Genomic DNA, 20,034 nt, shown 5'->3' with positions numbered 1-20,034 from the left:
CAAAAGTTTGTCGCTTATGTCCCCTTAAGCTAATCTGGCAATTGTTGCTCCAGTTAGGCTTTTGAAGATTGGAAGTGTGTTTATCTACTGAGCTGTTTGCAATAGACTAGACAAATAGAAAAGGCGCAAGAAAGTGGTTTATTGTTCTATAAGAAAAAAAATTAAAGTTGCACAATAAACGATAACGTTTGATTTCGGTAAGTTAACAAGCTTGATATACAAACCTCTATGAAATTTTAAACGGATTATTTTAAATTTTGATAACATCATGCATTGACGTGGTGTTGATAGTATAACTTGAATAAACAATTGTTTTGCTATAAATAAACTAACCTAGCGGAAAAACACGATGTAGGAAATAGAGATTATTTGCTTCTTAAGTGATACAATCTCTTCCATACTGTAACATTGTTTGCCGATTCGCAGAGAACGTGGTAGAAGGTTCAAACAGGAACATTGTTCATTATTCACGTGTATATATAGTTCTTCTGAATTGAAAGGATCATATATACAATACAACTATTTTTGTTGAATCCGTCACAGTTTACCGCACATAAATTTTGTTTTATCATCTCAGACTTCAACCTAAGTATATCACTAAATAATGTAAGCTACGATGGTGTTTAAATACGCAGTGTTCTATGAATACTAGCTGTATAAAAGATACGGAATGACTTGAGCATCTTTTCGAAGTACAAACGTATCAATATCCACAATCTAAACGGAAATTAAAATCTATCTTACCAGCCGTGCCCAGTTAACCAATATCAAAAACAAACGATGAAGAGGTCGGTATTAGGTATTCCAAACAGTACTAAAAATGAAGAAGAAAAATATCATTAGATATTGGGAAATAAGGACATACTTGAATATTTAAATAATAAATTTTCGCATGTGTAAAAAACTTGTGCTTACTATGCTTACAGAATCAGATTTTCTTGAGAGAAATAAAGCACCCGACTGTTCTGCATGATGCAAACCTTTAATCTGTTTCATGACAATGTTGGTAACAAGAAATACAAAAAGGAATATCTTCATGAAATACCACTCTGCTAGCTTCGAGCTACGATGCTGGTCTAATAAGCCAGTCGTCGTATGCTCGAATCTCGGTTAAGCGGTGCTACTAGATAGAGTCCGTAGGATTGTTGCCCTAGCGCCGTAACTGTCCTGTAATCTAACAGCTGGCTGCGAGGTCTGTTGATAAAAAAGGGTCAAGTCTTAGAAAGAAGTTTTAAGCTCAAGGCTTTGTTTTTTTTTGTAAAAAAGAAAATAACAAGAGGGGCTCACCAACCTTAGGGTTGCTGCAAGGGAATGGACTGCCCTATATGTCGAAACGAGACGAATGATCTTCAGCATAAAAGATCAACTCCTAGCCTTCGTAGACAACCTCGACATAACTATAGAAACTTTGGGACGACGGAGGCGATCTACGCTAGACTAAAAACGGAGGCTAGGAGGAATGGCTTACAAATCATTGCGACGATAATCAAACAAATGGTTGGAAGCGGTCTCCTACGAAAGACTGAAAATCTTTCGATTTTCGGCTGAAAGCTATAAAATATCATATAAGGCTGTAAAATACATAAGGCTAAAAAGTAGCGCATTTTTTGCAGATTTCATTGACATAAAGCTCAATTCTGAGTGAATTTCTTTTGTTACAGTTATTATTTGCCATTCATAGATGGACGAAGTTCCAAATAAATTAGCGTTAAAAAGTTTAAAAAGGGCTTGAATGCTGTTTTCGTATGCCTTGACACATCGCAATCTAAAGCATGTAAAAACGAGCCTATAAGGGAAATAGATGCTAATTTCATTTTTTTATTATGAAATTGTTTTTTTCTAAGCTGATAAGGGCGCGAATTCTCATTAAAATCATCTATCATGATGTTGTACATCACCGCGTTTGACGAAATTTAACGAAATCGTACGAAATTTACCCTAGATTTTATGGTAGATCATCAAAACTATAGTTAACGCTGGTAAACTATGCCCAGAGACTAAGGTACAAAATTTTACTTTTACTGCGATATTTAATATTTTGCTGAAACGCATAAAAATAATTTTCATTTATTTTGATGATAGCTTAACCAGGTCTATATTGACATTAAAAAAAATATTCTTAGCAATATTATTCGAGAAAATAGTTTTCGGCGAAAATATAGTTGTAGGGAACGAGCCGAGTTAGATGAATCAGCGTAAAGCAAATCTAATGAAACTGAATTATTTACTTGAGTGTAACTGAAATCCCTTGCATAGGAAGAATACCGTCATACGAACGGTAAGAGACAAGGAGAGAAATATATCGTTACGCATACTGTGTTACGCATACTGTGGCAAGATATAGCATCCTCTAAACAAGAGTCAGTTTTTGGACGAACGTAGACTTTGACGGACGTTGTTCCGTATTCCGGAGGGCTCGGTTGGAAATAACCGACGGACACGACAGGTAGTATTTGGCGTCAGCTAGATAAGCTGCAAGCGGCACTGGAGGCAGCCGAGGAAAGCAGTGAGAGTTTATTACACAATAACGAAATTCGTGCAAAATTTGAAGGCAAATATTTTAGAATAAAAGGTAATCTAATCTCTAAACTGCCACCTTCTATTTTGGATGCTGATGCTTCCCAAATTGGTTCACCTGTGGTTTCCTCTAGTCCTATGAATACGGCTCACCGTTTAAGTCTAGTTTATACTAAACGGTTATGTTATTGTCGGAGTGACAACTTCTTTAGCAACTGTTTATCGAAATATACGTGTGGGTTTTGCAAAAGACGTCAGCATTCCCTCCTCCATCCTGGGCTCGACAATAGTTATGATCAGCGCCCGGCTAGTACATCTACCAATGTGCATACAACGGTTGAGTGTTACATAGCACCGGTCCCCTGCGGTTCTCATTGAATGGAATTCGGAGCTGAAGAAGAAACATCAGGAATTCACGGCAGAATACCTCTCCCTCGGACAGCGGTTTGTTCGAGAGGATGACAGGCAACCTTCAAAGGTGTGTTACCTCCCACATCATCCGGCTCTCAAAGCAATCAGTACAGTAACAAAGGTTGGGGGGAATTTTGAATCTTCGGCCAAGACCTCAATAGGCTTACAATTTGGTATGAGGATGACGACGAAAATGATGATAGTAATGACGGATATGATGACGAAAAAGATTATATTAATGGAAATGATTATTGTAATCAGGAAAATGATGATAGTATTGACGAAAGTGATGGTAATGAGGGAAATAATTAATGTAATTATTATTATTTTAAGGTAATGACGAAAATTATATTTTTGATGATGAAAATGACGGAAATGATGACAGTGTCAAAAAAATTACTGTGATCACGAAAATGATGTCGATAATGACAAAAATGATGATAGTAATGACGGAAATGATAATGATACTAACGGAAATGATTATTGTAATCACGAAAATGATAGTGGTAATGACAAAAAATAATGATAGTAATGACGGATATCATGATAAAAATGGTGGAAATGATGATGATAATGACGAAAATGATTATTGTAATCACGAAAATGATAGCGGTAGAGACGAAAATTATGGTTGTAATGTCGGAAATCATGATTAAAATGAGGAAAATGATGATGATAATGACGGAAATGTTCATTGTAATCACGAAAATGATGGTGGTAATGACGCAAATGATGATAGTAATGAAAAATACGGTAATGACGAAAATGATGTTGGTAGTGACGAAAATGATCATAACAATGACGGAAATGATGATGATAATGATAAAACTAATGATGGTAATGACAAAAATGATAATGAAAATGACGAAAATGATTATAGTAATCACGAAAATGATGATGGTAATGACAAAAATAATGATAGTAATTACGGAAATGATGAGAATCACGAAAATGATACTAATAACGAAAATGGTTATTGTAATCAGGAAAATGAAGACAATAATAACGAAAATGATGATAGTAACGACGAAAATAATGAATAGATTATGGTAATGACGAAAATGATAGTAATGATTGAAATGATGGCTACTCATATAAAGATGAAAATGACCATACCAGCGACGGAAATGATGATGATAATGACGAAACTAATGATGGTAATGACAAAAATGATAATGAAAGTGACGAAAATGGCTATTGTAATCAGGAAAACGAAGACAACAATAACGAAAATGATGATAGTAACGACGAAAATGATGAATATGACGAAACTGATTATGGCAATCACGAAAATGATGGTAATGATTGAAATGAAGACTACTCGTATAATGATGAAAATTATTACGGTAATGATGAAAATAATGATGATTATTACAAAACTAATGATGGTAATGACATAAATGATAATTATTATTATAATTATTATTATAATTATTACGAATATGGTGATGGTAAGGACGAAAATGATGATATTTATGTCAAAAATGATGATTAAAACGGGAAATCAGAAGGATGATAATGACCCAACCGATGATAGTGATGATGGAAATGATGATGGTTATGATAAAAATAATCGTGAAAAAGACGAAAATGATAATCATCATCATCATCAATTACGAAAAGGATTATAAAAATGACAAAAGTGATGATAATGACGAAACTGAAGATGATGACGACGACAAAAATTATGATGAAAATGATTTTTTATCAAGATAATTTACCAGAAGAGTAGGAGAGGGGGTGAATGTAGGGAACGTGCGAAGTTAGAAGAATTAACGTAAAAATAAATCTAATGAAACTAAATCATTTGTTTCAGTGTAACGGAAATTGCTTTGCATGTGTTGCGAGAATTTGTCATACGAACGGTAAGAGACAAGGAGAGCAATCTTGAATCGGTCAATATGATACTCACGTATACTGGCACATGGCATGATAAAGCTTGCTCTAAAACCAGAGAGTCAGTTTTTGGACGAACGTAGACTTTGACGGACGTTGTTCCGTATTCCGGAGGGCTCGGTTGGAAATAACCGACGGACACGACATTGGCGTAGTGCTCCCAAATTGTGAGTATGTTAAGTTGAATATAATAGTGGCGTCTGGCAAACGCCTGTTCGAGAAAATTAAAAAAGATGTTTGTGCGCATCTGGCTGTTTTCTGAACTGCCTCTGCGAAGGCTGTTTTTTGAACATATGTGTTTTTTTGCGTGTGTGATTGCGTGCCTCCGGGAAGGCAGAATGGTTTACTGAAACACGCTGGTATGCGTAGTTTGAACGCCTCTGGGAAGGCTGTGCAAAATCGTTTGTGTACGATAGCTCCCCTGAGAGGGACTTTTAGTAACTCGCTTGTGTGCGTCTTTCTTTGTTGCAATACGCTGGTGTGCGCGAAAAGATGCTTGTGCGCATCTGGTTGTCTTCGGAACTGCCTCTGTGAGGGCTGTTTTTTGCACATGCTTGCGTGTGTGATTTGCGAGTATGATTCGCGTGCCTCCGGGAAGGCAGAATGGTTTATTGAAACACGCTGGTATGCGTAGTTTAATCGCCTCTGGGAAGGCTGTGCAAAATCGTTTGTGTACGATAGCTCCTCTGAGAGGGACTTTTAGTAACTCGCTTGTATGCGTCTTATTTTGTTGGAATACGCTGGTGTGCGCGGATTAGTGGCGTCTGGCAAAGGTCTATTTGAGAAAATTGAAAAGATGCTTGTGCGTATCTGGTTGTCTTCTGAACCGCCTTTGTGAGGGCTGTTTTACCCATGCTTGCGTGTGTGATTTGCGAGTATGATTCGCGTACCTCTGGGAAGGCAGAATGGTTTACTGAAACACGCTGGTATGCGTAGTTTGTTCGCCTCTGGGCAGGCTGTAGAAGATCGCTTGTGTGCGATGGTCCCCCGGCCGCAGAGGTAGTAAAACTGATGATTGTAATAACGGAAATATTGATGGTAATAACGAAACTGATTATGGTGATGTTGAAATTGAGGATTGCAATGAGGAAAATGATTATAGTAATGACGAAAATGATATGAAAATGAAGAAAATGATTATGTTGACGAATCTGACGTATATGATGATTGCAATGATGAAAATAATAATAATAATAATGACGAAAATGACGATGGCAATGACGAATCTGATGAAAGTGATGATTGTAAAGTCGAAACTGATGAAGGTGATGATAAAGCGATGATGCTAATAACGAAAATGACTATGGTAATGTCAAAATAGCAATGGTAATGATGGAAATGACAACGGCAATGATGAAAATTATAGTTATGATGCAAATGATAACGATAATGACGAAAATGATGACGGTAATATCGAAAATTATGTAGATGACATTGACGATTTGGTCATTTTAATGTTAGTTTTAGTGACATGGATAATGATAATTTTGATCTTTCTGATGATTTTGGTGTCATGGATGATGTTGACTATTTGATTATTTTGATGGCGTAGATGATGATGATTTTGAACATTTTAATGATGTTGATAATTGTAATTATGTTGACGATTTGGATTATGATGATTTTGGCGATTGAAGCCAAAATGATGATGGTAATGAAGAAAAAAAATAGTAAACATGCAAATAATGATGGTAATGACGAAAATGATGATGGTACTGGTAATAATGAAAATGACAATGGTAACGACGAATTTGGTAGTGGTAATGACGAAAATGATGATGATGTCAAAAATGATAATTGCCATGAGTTTTTTTTTGATAATTTATCAGAAGAGTAGAAGAGGGGGTGAATGTAGGGAACGAGCCGAGTTAGATGAATCAGCGTAAAGCAAATCTAATGAAACTGAATTATTTACTTGAGTGTAACTGAAATCCCTTGCATAGGAAGAATACCGTCATACGAACGGTAAGAGACAAGGAGAGAAATATATCGTTACGCATACTGTGTTACGCATACTGTGGCAAGATATAGCATCCTCTAAACAAGAGTCAGTTTTTGGACGAACGTAGACGTTTACGGACGTTGTTGTTCCGTGTTCCGGAGGGCTCGGTCGGAGGCAACCGAGGCAGACACTACAATAGTGTCGCCAGCACTAAATTGGAGTTCGGAATGAACGGCAGACGATATTTCTTTCGAACCGACATACCGTACATTACGCCTACATAGTGTCGGAAGTAGTGCGTTGTATAGCGCGTTTTATTTGCTATATAGCGCACTACTTCCGACACTAGGCTTAATGAACGGTGCAAAAGAAAAAAATCGTTTGCCGTTTATTCAGAACTTTAATTTGGTGCTGGCGACACTATAGTGAGTTCGGGGAAAAAATTCGATGAAATAGTCTATTTGGAAAAAGTTTTGACGTAGGACTACGCCTTTGTTTACTATACTGGGACTGAGTAGCACTTTGTGAAAACGAAAATAGAAGTGTAACGTTTGAATGAAAGATTTCAAATGCTAATAGCTGCTAAACTACTAAACGAAACTAAACAATTTATATGTCTTTGAATAGATAAAATGACCAGCAATTTTATGAAGGGGGTAAGAGAGCAATTTTAAGGAGGACGTAAGAGGGGGGGGGGGGGGAGCTATTCAAATGAAACACAAATTTCCTCAAAACTCGAGAACTAATCAAGCAAATGGAACCAAATTCGGCATGTGGGGGTTTCAGAAGACAAGAATTTTTGACGTAGGACTACGTCTTTGTTTACTATACTGGGACTAGGTAGCACTTTGTGAAAACGAAAATAGAAGTGTAACGTTAGAATGAAAGATTTCAAATAGTAATAACTACTAAACAACTGAACGTAACGGAACAATTTACATATCGTTGGAAAGATAAAATAGAAGACTTTACACAGCTTCCTGGTATGTCTTTTTACACTCCCATGAAACGGAATGGCATTGCAGAGCACTTTAGGACAAAGAAGAAAGCCAAATTCCCCTAAAAATATTTAGTATGGCATGCCATATGCAGCTGTGGTCGAGCAAGCAAAAGTTACAGTTAACAAGGAAATAGACCGTGAAAAATGCCTGCAGAAACGATTGTTACCGTTCCTACACAGCCATGATGTACCCCCGCTGTTTTGGCCTGATTTGGCATCCCGTCACTACGCCAAAGATGTTTTAGTATGGTATGATGCTAATGGAGTCCATATTGTACCGAAGGAGGCGAATCCACCTAACTGTCCAGAGTTACGCCCCATCGAGCGGTATTGAGTTTTGGTGAAGAGAGCTGAAGCTGTTCCAGCACAAACAACAAGCAACAACTATAGATATTTTTCGAAAATCTTGGACAAACGCATCTAAATTGGTTGCCAACAAGTCTGCACTGACCCTCATGGCAAGGGTAAACTCCAAAGTTCGCCAATTTTTCCACCCTCAGAATGCTGTTAGGACAACTGGAGGTGGTAGTGAACTCGATGATAGCGAAGATTAATTCGCTTCCACCGCTGAAAGAGGATAAGCTAGAAAGCCTTGTAGACTTCGCCGTCAGTATCGAAAACTTTTGCGCAATTGTGGATGCTTGTGGTGTCAAAGAGTATTTTTATAATGTAACGTTTCTCCATCAACTTGTTATCAAGCTCCCACCGTCACTACAACTAAACTGTCTGTCATTGTCTGATTGTCTGTGACTAGAGTCACTCTCTTTTATTCGCGATCGCTAGTTTATACGTTTTAAGCTATTTTAAATACCGTTAATTGTTTTGAATTATTGTTCGATAGTCTATAAACTGGCTGTTTCGCACCTGGAAAGTGGAGTACAATAAGTTATTGCAAACATATAGGATATTTTGTGGTTTTAATTCGCCGTCGCAACAAGTTTCACGCTTCATAGTGGCCGTTAGCATCTTCTAGCAGCAGTATTGTTCTGTCTAGTTGTGTGGGTTTGTTACCATCTACGGAACAGCGTAAACAGCAGAAATGGAGCAAAAACAATGTGGTGCTTGCGAACTGGATGTCAACGATCTGGAGCCTTTGCGTTGCGGTTTTTGTGAAGCTTACTTTCACATTAGTCAACAGTGCTGTGGTTTTAACTTGCGCTCATGCAGAGAGGTGATTACACAAGGGAAGCTGATTTTCATCTGCCCTCCGTGTAGGGACATTCTAAATGGAAGGAGCGTCCGCGCTTACTTAGCTGATCGGGATACTTCTCGTTCAACAAATGCTACCACTGTCGTTACACAACTGCAGCAATTGACTGGCATGGTGGAAGTGTTAAACCAAAAAGTCGATAATATTTCCTCTATGGCGACTCAAAATAATTGCCCTGTTGCCTCGCCTTTGCCCAATTTGTCAAATGAAACCAGAACGCCTGTGTGGCCGAGATTAGGTGCAAAACGCCGCCGCGCTAGTTTTGAGCAAACAGCACGACCGACTGTAAACAAAGGTACAAAGGAAATAAACTTCGATGATCTATCTGTGCCTTTTATCATGCCTGCCGCTCCGAAACCTGTATTCTGGCTTCATCTATCCGGATTCCAACCTATGATCACCGATAAAGACGTTGAAAAAATTGTTTCCCGTTGTCTGGACACTGATGCACCGATGAATGTCATTCGTCTCGTGCCAAAAGGGAAAGATGTTTCAAACATGACTTTCGTTTCATTCAAAATCGGGTTGGATCCTGCCCTAAAAATGCAAGCGATCAATGCTGAAAATTGGCCAGACGGTTTGATGTTCAGGGAGTTCGTTCACCAACCAAAAAATGCTGCGCGGCCGATTTACATCACGCCCCGGGAGTAGCGGATACTGAACTCTTAGGACAATCCAGCCATAATGTATTAAATTTAACGCGATGCTATCTGGACGGTGGGAACCAACTGGTTCCCGCCAAAGGCGAGTATTCTGTCGATTTAGAATTTTCTCCAACTCTCACCGACTGTACGTTGTAGCGGAACACTGTATGCATAGAAGACGACATCTGGACCTATTATCAAAATGTACGCAGCCTGAGAACGAAAATTAGTGACCTGTTTCTGCAGACAAATGAGTGCAACTATGACGTAATCATCATGACCGAGACTGGACTGGACAATACCATCAACTCGCAACAGCTGTTTGGCTCTGGTTTTAATGTTTTCCGTTGTGATCGGAGCCCCGCTAACAGCAACAAATCTCGCTTCGGTGGCGTACTGATCGCAGTTTCTGAGCGGTACACCAGCTGTGTTGTGCACACTGTGAACGGTCAATCTTTAGATATGTGTTTCGTCGGTGATCAAAGGCAGAAAGATTCTGTTGTGCGCAATTTATATTCCACCTGACCGGAGTCATAGCGTTAGCATTGTAAATGACTATGTATCTTCGGTAAATGAGCTTTGCCAAAAATGCAGGCCCGGCCACGATTATTTGATTTGTGGCGACTTCAACCAGCCACGCATGCGCTGGCGTTCAATTGACAACGTTATACAATGTGATTGCTCCCAGTTGCCACCGTCCAGCAGCACTCTTCTAGATGGCATGGATTATTTGTGCCTTAGCCAAAGGAATCTTGTACACAATTCACTCAACCGCATTCTCGATCTGTGTTTTTGTTCGCCTAACTGTGAGCCCAACGTGATGAACTGCTCTGTACCGCTGGTGCCCGTTGATTTACATCACCCCCGCTTGAAATCTCCTTGCCCGCACGAGTGGCGTGCAATGAAGCTGTTGAGAGACAAATTGAACAACCACTGAATTTTCGCAAAATTGATTTTGCAGCTCTTTCTGACTATTTGACGACTGTTGACTGGAATGAAGTTTTCACAACTGATGATGTAGATGTGATGGCTCAGAATTTTTGTTCCGTATTGAATGATTGGCTACTTTCGAACGTTCCACGAATACGACCGCCGTTTTCGTCCGCGTGGAGCAATTCACAATTACGATCCCTAAAACGTGCACGCAATGCTTGTCAACGAAAGCTTCGTCGTCAGCAAACGTCGAGCAATAAACAAAAGTTTAAACAAGCCAGTAACGCATATCGAATTTTGAATGCCTCACTGTACAAATCATATGTGTTACGTGTGCAGATAAATTTGCGAAGAAATCCGCGTGGCTTTTGGAATTTCGTAAACTCTAAACGGAAAAGTGCTGCAATCCCAAAGAATATCTATATGGATGATGTGACCGCAGAAACTGCAGCAGATTCAAGCCAGTTGTTTGCCAAACACTTTGCCACTGTTTTCGCACCGGATACCGCTTCAAGTTTGGAAATTGATGAAGCCATCCGTGATGTTCCTAGTGATTTAAATGATGTGGGAGTATTCACTGTAAATTTCGATATGATCTTATCAGCTGCGAAACAGCTAAAGCACTCGTTTGTCCCCGGACCTGATGGTTTGCCTGCGGTGTTAATATGTCGTTGTGCAGCAATTTTGGCACGACCTCTATGTGACATTTTTAATCGCTCATTTGAACAAGCAAGATTCCCGCGCATTTGGAAGCAGTCGTATATGACACCTGTTTTCAAACGTGGTGACCGCCATAACGTTGTCAACTATCGTGGAATTACAAGCCTTCCTGCGGTTTCTAAATTGTTTGAAATCATAATGTGTAAAAACCTTCTCAATGCTACGAAAAACTATATATCCAAGGATCAACATGGTTTCATGCCTAGCCGGTCGGTTACCACAAACTTGCTAAATTTTACGTCGAACGTAATACATGGTATTGAAGAGAAAGCGCAAGTCGATGTAATTTATACCGATTTGAAAGCAGCTTTTGACAAAATTGACCATAAAATACTGCTAAATAAGCTGACCCGTCTTGGTGTATCTGCGCAATTGATTGCTTGGCTAGAATCTTACCTCACGCAGCGTGAGCTGCGGGTGAAGATTGACGGTTGTATATCAAGACCTTTTACAAATAGTTCTGGAGTCCCGCAGGGTAGCAATCTGGGACCACTGTTGTTTATTATATTTTTTAACGATGCTGCTCTGACCTGAATGGAAGTCTCAAACTAGTTTATGCGGATGATCTGAAGTTGTACATAGTAGTACACACACTGGAAGATTGCTGGCGCTTACAAGACTCATTAATATCATTTGCTGATTGGTGTCTACGAAACAAATTAATTATCAGTGTGGAAAAATGTCAAGTGGTCACGTTCCATCGCAAGGTACATCCAATTTTGTTCGACTATAACATCGACGGCGTTACTCTTACTAGAGTTACAAAAGTGACGGATTTAGGAATTGTACTTGACTCAAAAATGTCGTTCAACTTACAATGTTCAACAATCATATCGAAAGCATTACGACAGTTAGGTTTTGTCGCCAGGATTGCGAAGGATTTTTCGGACCCACATTGTTGGAAGTCGCTGTACTGTGCTCTCGTTCGTCCAATTTTGGAAAATGCGTGTATCGTATGGCATCCTTACCAAGTTACATGGTGTCTAAGGATTGAACGTGTTCAGAAACGGTTTATTCGTTTAGCGCTAAAAAATTTGCCTTGGCGAGATCCTAATAATTTACCACCGTATCCTGATAGATGCCGGCTATTGGGCTTAGACACTCTAGAACGACGACGGAAACTTCAGCAGTCACTGTTTATTGCGAAATTAATTAATAGTGAAATTGATGCCCCCGAACTGCTCTCAATGTTGAATTTTCGCATACCAGGTAGATCTCTTCGCAGAGGTTGGAAAACTCGCAAAATGAATAGATACACCGAGCATCGGCAAACGGTTTTTATCATGATAAAACAGCTACGCGAGTGGTTCAATTCGCCTATAACAATGAGCATCATACACTCACGCTTCATAGCATCGCTGAATATACGAATATCGTGAGCAACGCAAAAGTGCAAATTACTGCTTTCTGGTGCTTGTAAAGCCACTAACACTACTTTAAACTATTCCCTTTTCGTGGTAATATTATTTTGAATACTTTCTGACGTCCCCGGACATTCTATATCCGATAAATCGAACACACTCAATGTTCAATATTCAATTTTTGACTGAATTCTGATGTTCACATTGAGGTTCTGTTCGTGATAAAATTCAAAGCTGATGCGTGCATTATCGGCGAGGCAGGCGAATAGTGTGTGTTCATGAGGGATGTTCATCGATTCAAACGATCACGTTTTTGCGAATTCTCCAACCACTGTCTCTTCGGAATACGACGTTATTATAACCAATTTTCCATCGAACGGTGTTTGGATACCACGAACCAGTCTCAGCATGCATCCGTGCATTTACGACCGTTGAAGAGCATTTAGAGTTTGACGAACCGACTGAGCGTTTCAAAAGTAGAATTAAGTCATTGTTAGTTTAGTGTAGTTTTATTCATTAATACACCATCATTGTCAGATGAATTAATTTCAAATAAACAAATAAACTAGGCGCAACATAAGCGATCGCTTCCGACGGTCAATCTACCATCCTTCAGCAGTTGGTTGTATTCTTTGGCGGAAGCTGCGAGCTCCGTAGCCTTTCCTAGCGTCGTATTCGAATTCAAACCCGTATGTAGTGACTCCTATGCAACCAAACGCGGGACGTCGTTTGTTAAGGCACATTTTGAGGAGTCAGCTTCAGAGTATCCATCCACTTCACAGACGGACATTTGATAGATAAAATTCATCTCATTTCAACCCGGGTTGTTTGAACAAATTTATAATGCGATAAGCATCCATACCAATGTAAAAAAAATCTAACGAAAAATCAGTGAAACTTGTCGAATCTCTCTTCCTCACCTGTGCATATCTCGTTGGCTCTCATAACTTGGTTAAAACTAACCTCGAACTGTCAAATTTTAACCAAAGAGTTAAAAATTTCGCGAAATGGTACACAGCCTTAGTGTGCAAAAAAATTGCAAGTCGCTGACTAAATGCAAGCGTTTCGTAGAGTCTGCTCGTGACTCGCACTGGGCAACAGTTCAAGATTTAGGCCTATGTCGCAGATGTCTACGCTGACATACGGAACAGTGACAAAATCGGGTATTTTTTCAATTTTTATTTTTTTGCAGATAACTACATATATGTATTTCATTCTGATCACTTTTAGAACATTTCGCACTTCCTTCTACCTCTCTGTGGACATTTGTCACCTGTTCACCGCACAGGTCCCACAGGTATGAAAACGCGCGCTTTTTAATTGCGCCAAAATGGTTGATTATACTGGTTAACTATGCTCAGAGAAATTTCACAGCAAAAAAAGCTCTTTCTTATGGTATGAACGATTTTTCGATTAACCCCCCTAAAAGTAAGATAGAAAATTTATTTTTCAAGCAGTGAGAGATAGAGCAAAACAATGTTCTACAAAATTTTTGGGAAGATTATTATAAAGAACTTTGCCAAAGAAAGTGGCCTTCTAGCTATTATTGTTGTGGAGATAAGAAACAACTTTTGTGGAAACTCCACGATAATCAACACAGTTTTTTTTCACAGTTTTAACACATTTGACATGTTTGAAAATGATTTTCAAACTAAGCTTTTGAAAATCAAAAGCGTGACAAAATCAGGTCAAAAACGTGACAAACTCGGGTTGCCACTGCATTCCGAAGAGAAAAAAAAATTTGACTGTAAATTTCCCGTGGAATGACCCATACATGCAATACTCAATTTAAATATTGTACAGCAAATTACCTTTTTGATCGAAAGCTAGCGTTTCATCACAGTTTTTCCCTTGCAATCATATTCCTAAGAAGTTCTGCTGCCATATAAATTGATGACTGTTTTTTTAAGACGTTTAATATCTCTGGCATTAGTTCTACAGCAGCCGCCTATAAATTTTACTCCAAGTTCGATCCATTGTGGCACATAGGTTTCCAAAGGAACACAATTTTCCTCCCCTGTCCATGAACCGCTCGCATCCCAAATTTCTCCAGAATTTGGATATACGATCAAAGGAATTTTTTCTTCATCAGCTGTGCCCAAGTCATGAACAGCTTGTAGTAGTTGGAGTGTATATTTTGGATGTACACAATTTATTCCCACCGCAAGCAAATTGTGGTTTTTCATGAGACGCGCTTTGTTCCACACACCGATAGCAGTATCAGCAAAATTCTCACCATGAGCTGTACTAACACCATCTTTACACTGAAACGCAATCCAAAAACGCACTGTTGGATGCTCTGTCGTCATTAGTTCTAAAAGAGCATCAGCTTCACCTCGACAAGGGATTGTTTCAATGGCTAATGCGTCTACTCCCGCCTCCAAAATTGCGTTGATTCTAGGCCGGTGCCATTTTTGAATACGAGCTAATGGAACACTGTCGGCATAACTACCAGTGTACTCCGATCCATCGTGCAAATGTGCACCATACGGACCAATTGATCCAACTACCCATGGAATTTTATGTGATTTGTTTTCCACTTTTTCCGCTAAATACCGAGACCTGGCAAGTTTGGCCAGTTCCACTGTGGATTTAATCAATTTTAAACTATCTTCTTCGTTCATGTCTAAATAATCCATATATCCTTCAATCGATGCCTGGTACGTATTAGTCAAAATACAATCTGATCCTGCCCTTAGAAAATCTAAGTGTGTTTCGATTACTGCATTTGGATTAGTGGCATTGAATCTTGAACTCCACAACGGATCATTATCAATCGCTTGACCAACATGGGTTGCCAACTGCGTGGAAAATCCTCCGTCTATAACAATGATTCGTTTTAAGCCATGTTTAAGAGAACGAGATCTATCTCGCAACGGTGGTAGTGTAAAAGGTGCTGCACTGAAAGGGTCGTCTTCCAGTGTATCTGGAATGTTTTCCGGTGAAAATTGAGTTTGCTGTGGAGTAAATGATGCCACCGGTTGATTCAGAATAGGTTGAACCAATGGCAAGGATGGATGCCGAGAGGTGAATTCGGGCGGCGTCTTCAGACTGCCTTGTGATCCTTGTTTGCGAATTTTATCGAACTCTTCACCGAAGATATGATCTTCTGTCATTTGAGCGAAAGGGGTGGGATCACCGAAAGGATTCCATGTTTGTTGTACCTGGTTATTAAGATCCGTTGGATTGAGTTGAGGATTTGATAGTCGAGTTTCAAAGTTTGCTGGAATCGATCGAAGGTTTTGCTCAGATCCATTTCCTCCAGGCGATGCCTCTGGTGGCTGATAATTATTGGACGATGCGTCATATGGAGCGAGGAACTTTGACGTTTCAGTAGTATACGCTTTGTTAAAAGCTGACGTATCGCTCATATTTCGTCGGTGTCCTACCACGTGCGATTGTTTTGGAGGTAAAAGTGTTCCGGGTGGTATGGAACCACTGCCGCTGGAAACAAAAGAGTTTCCGGATTGTGAGGTAACGGGTGCATGAATGGGTGACTGAAGAATTGACGAGTTTGATGATTCCTGGGATGCACTCCCTGTGCAGTTTTGTGCATCAGCATGAACAAGAACACCAACTTGATCGACAGCCTCTGCTTCCCGAAAAGGATCCGGAAAAGTTGTTTGAAAAATATTACTACCAGCTATTTCTTGTCCTGGTGGCGGAGGGAAGTTAGCAGTAAAGCTGGCTACAAAGGCCTCCGGTTGTGACACTTTTTCCTGCGTAATAGACAAAACCACTCCTGGCGTTGGTGAAGATAAAATATTTTTAGGTGACGGATTGGGCGGAAGCCCAAGTGAAAAACTATTATTTACCGTGGACTGTGATGCTTTCGGGCGTTGACGAGGGGCAACCGAGGTGCCTGCCTCGGTGGATAGGCTAATAGATTTCGTTGTCTTAGTATTTGTTGCACATGTTGGAATGCGTTTAGATTCACTTTCAAACAGTGGTGCTGCTAATAGCTCTATGGGAGGTACTGAACATTTAGTTAAATTTCGCACGGGATTAGTTTTTCCAGCAATTTTAAAGGCAATCTCACAAACTTGATAAATATTCGGGCGCTTATCAGCATCTGGTTCAAGCATGTATCTGATCAGTTGATGCATCTCTTTGGAATATTTAGAATTATCGGGGATACTGAATTGACCACTTTGGATAGCAAGCGCACTTTCTCCAAAGGGTAGTGTAAAAAAACAGAGTTTATACAGTAAACAGCCGAGTGCCCAAATATCTGCTTTGACTGTTATATCGTAACCACTAAATAAGTCGATCATTTCCGGTGCACGATAAGATAGTGTTGTATATTTTTGTATCTCTTCCTCAACAGCGGTTCTCCCATGTGTATTCGGATTCAAAATACGAGCTGTAGCAGATCCAAAATCACAAAGTACAAAGTTTCCAATATCATTTTGCAGAATATTTTCAATTTTAAGATCACGATGGATGATCGGTGTTTGGCATTGATGTAAACGTGCTACTGCTTCTGCTATATCGCAAAAAATTTGCAACACATCTTGTTCACTAAATCCGTTTGGTATACGAGCGTTCATCAACGATAATAGATTAGTTTTGCAATAGGGCATTAGAAGCAAAACTTCGTGCACACCATTACCCTTTGGGTTAATGCTATGGTCAATGTATCCGATTATGTTTTTATGACCGCTCAAATTACTAGCAATTTTAATTTCTCTGCTACAGACACCCAAGTCATGTTCGTTGTTTACATATAAACGTTTAAGAGCGTATTTTTCTCCCTTTTGTCCTTTAACCATAAAGACGACGGCGAATCCTCCTTCGGCTAGGACTTCTTCTACTGTAACAACGTTATCTTTGCTTAATTTGAATGTTTTACCGACAAAGCTGTTGGTTTCTTTACTGGGTGTAGCTTCATTCTTAGCTTCGAATTTTGAAATCAATTTTTTCATTGCTCAGTAACTTTCTTACCAACGTCGCAGTGACTTCAATAATAATCAGCCTTCCAAACACCCTCACCTTATTATGAGAGTATTTTGTAGTCCGTGTTTTATATTTTTGAGCTGACCTTATTTTTCAAAATTTCAGCGTTTGCTACGGCAAGTAACCAGTCAAAAAAATATTGGTCTCGTTTGTGATCAATGTCAGCCTAATGAATTGTTTCAAATAGCACGTTGATAGCACTCTTGGTTTAGGAGCAATAGAAAATGACTCATCGCAAGCAGTAATGATAACACTCTTATCGAAACACACTTTAATATTGAAAAGCACTGTTTCACTGGTTTGTATAGCGTCTATTTAACTTTTTTTAGAACAGTTAATTATTTTTGTAATTTTTTTCCTTGTAACGAGATTTCTACACACGATTTTGTCGTGAAAAATATAGGAGTGAAGTACTCCAATAAAACTTATTATCATTAATAAAAATTGTCTATTATTGACAACATAAAACTACTAATCAGGGATGCCAGACATTTTTAAATAAATTCATGTAAATTTAATATTTATACACATTGGGCATCCCTGCTTGTCGTCATGATGCAATGTGATATATACAGGTGTGGCCATGTTGGTAAAGTGGTGTTAGTGCGGTGCGGCACTGTAACAAATGTCATTCCCATGCATTTTTCGTGTAGCGAACATGCGAACATCTCATCTAGCCCATTGAGATTGCTGACAGCTTCCGTACGCACACTATGCCGCGTATACGTACACGCGATTTGTTGCTGCTGCTGTTGGTTTTTCCATGTCGTTTTTCAAACTGGGGGAAAACAAACCACCAACACAACCGCAAATTAGCAAGCTCTATAACAAACTTTGCATCGGACCAAATGTATTTGTGAGTAGCCCGCGCTAACTTCAGCCTCGGATGAATGTGTATTGGTACACTGAGAAAACTTTTCGTATAGTTTCTATGTGTCCCACACATAGATTTTTGCAATGTGCCTAGTCAATGAACTTTATATGCCACACAGTTATAATTTATGGGTACGCGAAACTTTTGCACATACTATTCATATGCGTATTGTGCATTTACTTGACCGATGGATTCCGAGGGGAGTTCAGGTACTGTTTCAAACGTTCCAAAGGTAAAAAAAATGACTAAATTGGCAACACAGTTCGTAATGTTTTATCGCCATAACTGGCAACACAGGCTCATTGCGTTTCTGTCGCAACCTTAATCGTGACTTCGTGTTAATCATACAAAAGCATTAAACAAATTGTTTTCGAATACGAACGTTATTGCTTTGTTATTGCTTGTTTGGATAATGAAGGATAAACTACGGTTTATTCACTATGAAATTTCGGCAAACCGGCGTTGAAAATACGAATTCATTTCATGCTGAATTTCATTCCGTTTCTTTTGATAGAACGGTAATTCCTAGGTTTATTTACTTTGCTCGATTGGTTCCAATAATGAAATAGCGATGATGACACAATTTGACATTTTATCTGTCAAAAGCTAAAAACGACCCTTTTTACGACCGTTCAGAAACACGACTGTTTCAACCGTCGTGTCCAGTAAGGGAATGCGCGCACAATATATTTTTTATGTATATAATTGCACATACTATTCATATCCGTATAATTTCTATGTGTATTTCTTGGCGGATTGTGTTTATATGCGGCACATGATAATCATCTAGAATTTCATATGGAAATTTACCATTAGTTATGTGCAGAATATTTTGAGTGTAAGCGCTCGAGCAAAATTACTTTTTTGCTTTTTTCTTTTTGTGTCGGACGTGTAGGAAGCGTAAAAAGATGTTAGCCGCTTCTTTACCCTTTATACGCCTGGTATCCAGCTTATTACGCGCTATAATGGTGGCCGCTATAAATTGTGTTCGTAATATGCAAACAATCTTTTTGACAACTCTGCATACATGCAAATCTGGCACTCTTCTCTTGCAACACTACCGTGCTCTTTCTTTCGTTTAGGCCAAAGAAGGAAAGCAAAAATGTGCGAAATGTAACCAAAACTAATGCTCTCCTTCTTTTGCGTAAACGAATGAAAGAGCAACACTGCCGTACAGGAGAAGAGTGCCCAGATTTGATGTATGCAGAGTTGTCAAAAAGATGGTTCGCATATAAAGAACACAATTTAAAGCGTCCACCATTATAGCGCGTAAAAAGCTGGATAATCAATCCAGCTTTTTACGTGCTATAATTGCGGACGCTATAAATTGTGTTCGTAATATGCGAATAATCTTTTTGGCAACTCTGCATACATCAAATCTGGCATTCTTCTCTTGCAACACTACCGGGCTCTTTCTTTCGTTTACGCCAAAGAAGGAGAGCAAAACTGTGCGAAATATAAACAAAACAATTGCTCTCCTTCTTTTGCGTTAACGAAAGAAAGAGCAACACTGCTGTACAGGAGAAGAGTGCCCAGTTTTGATGGATGCAGTTGTCAAAAAGGTTGTTTG

General features: G+C 39.1%; 1 protein-coding gene across 2 annotated transcripts; it reads right to left on the bottom strand.

The window, feature by feature from the left end:
- Positions 1-236: 236 nt before the first annotated feature.
- Positions 237-17,942, bottom strand: LOC128736519 (BMP-2-inducible protein kinase). Of its 2 annotated transcripts, XM_053831013.1 has the most exons (3): positions 16,450-17,942; positions 14,446-16,353; positions 237-814 (listed from the first exon to the last, which is right to left on the bottom strand). In XM_053831013.1, exons 1-2 carry the CDS (start codon positions 17,557-17,559, stop codon positions 14,500-14,502), a joined length of 2,964 nt encoding a protein of 987 aa, XP_053686988.1. In that variant the 5' UTR covers positions 17,560-17,942; the 3' UTR covers positions 237-814; positions 14,446-14,499. The 2 variants fall into 2 exon arrangements, with proteins under 2 accessions (XP_053686988.1, XP_053686980.1); XM_053831005.1 differs by having other exon boundaries at positions 14,446-17,942.
- Between the last annotated feature and the right edge of the window lie 2,092 nt (positions 17,943-20,034).

Source organism: Sabethes cyaneus, chromosome 1, assembly GCF_943734655.1.
Source record: "Sabethes cyaneus chromosome 1, idSabCyanKW18_F2, whole genome shotgun sequence".
Classification (NCBI taxonomy): Eukaryota; Metazoa; Arthropoda; class Insecta; order Diptera; family Culicidae; genus Sabethes; species Sabethes cyaneus.
The sequence above is the reverse complement of the archived record's forward strand: the minus strand, read 5'-3'. Positions and strand labels throughout refer to the sequence as shown.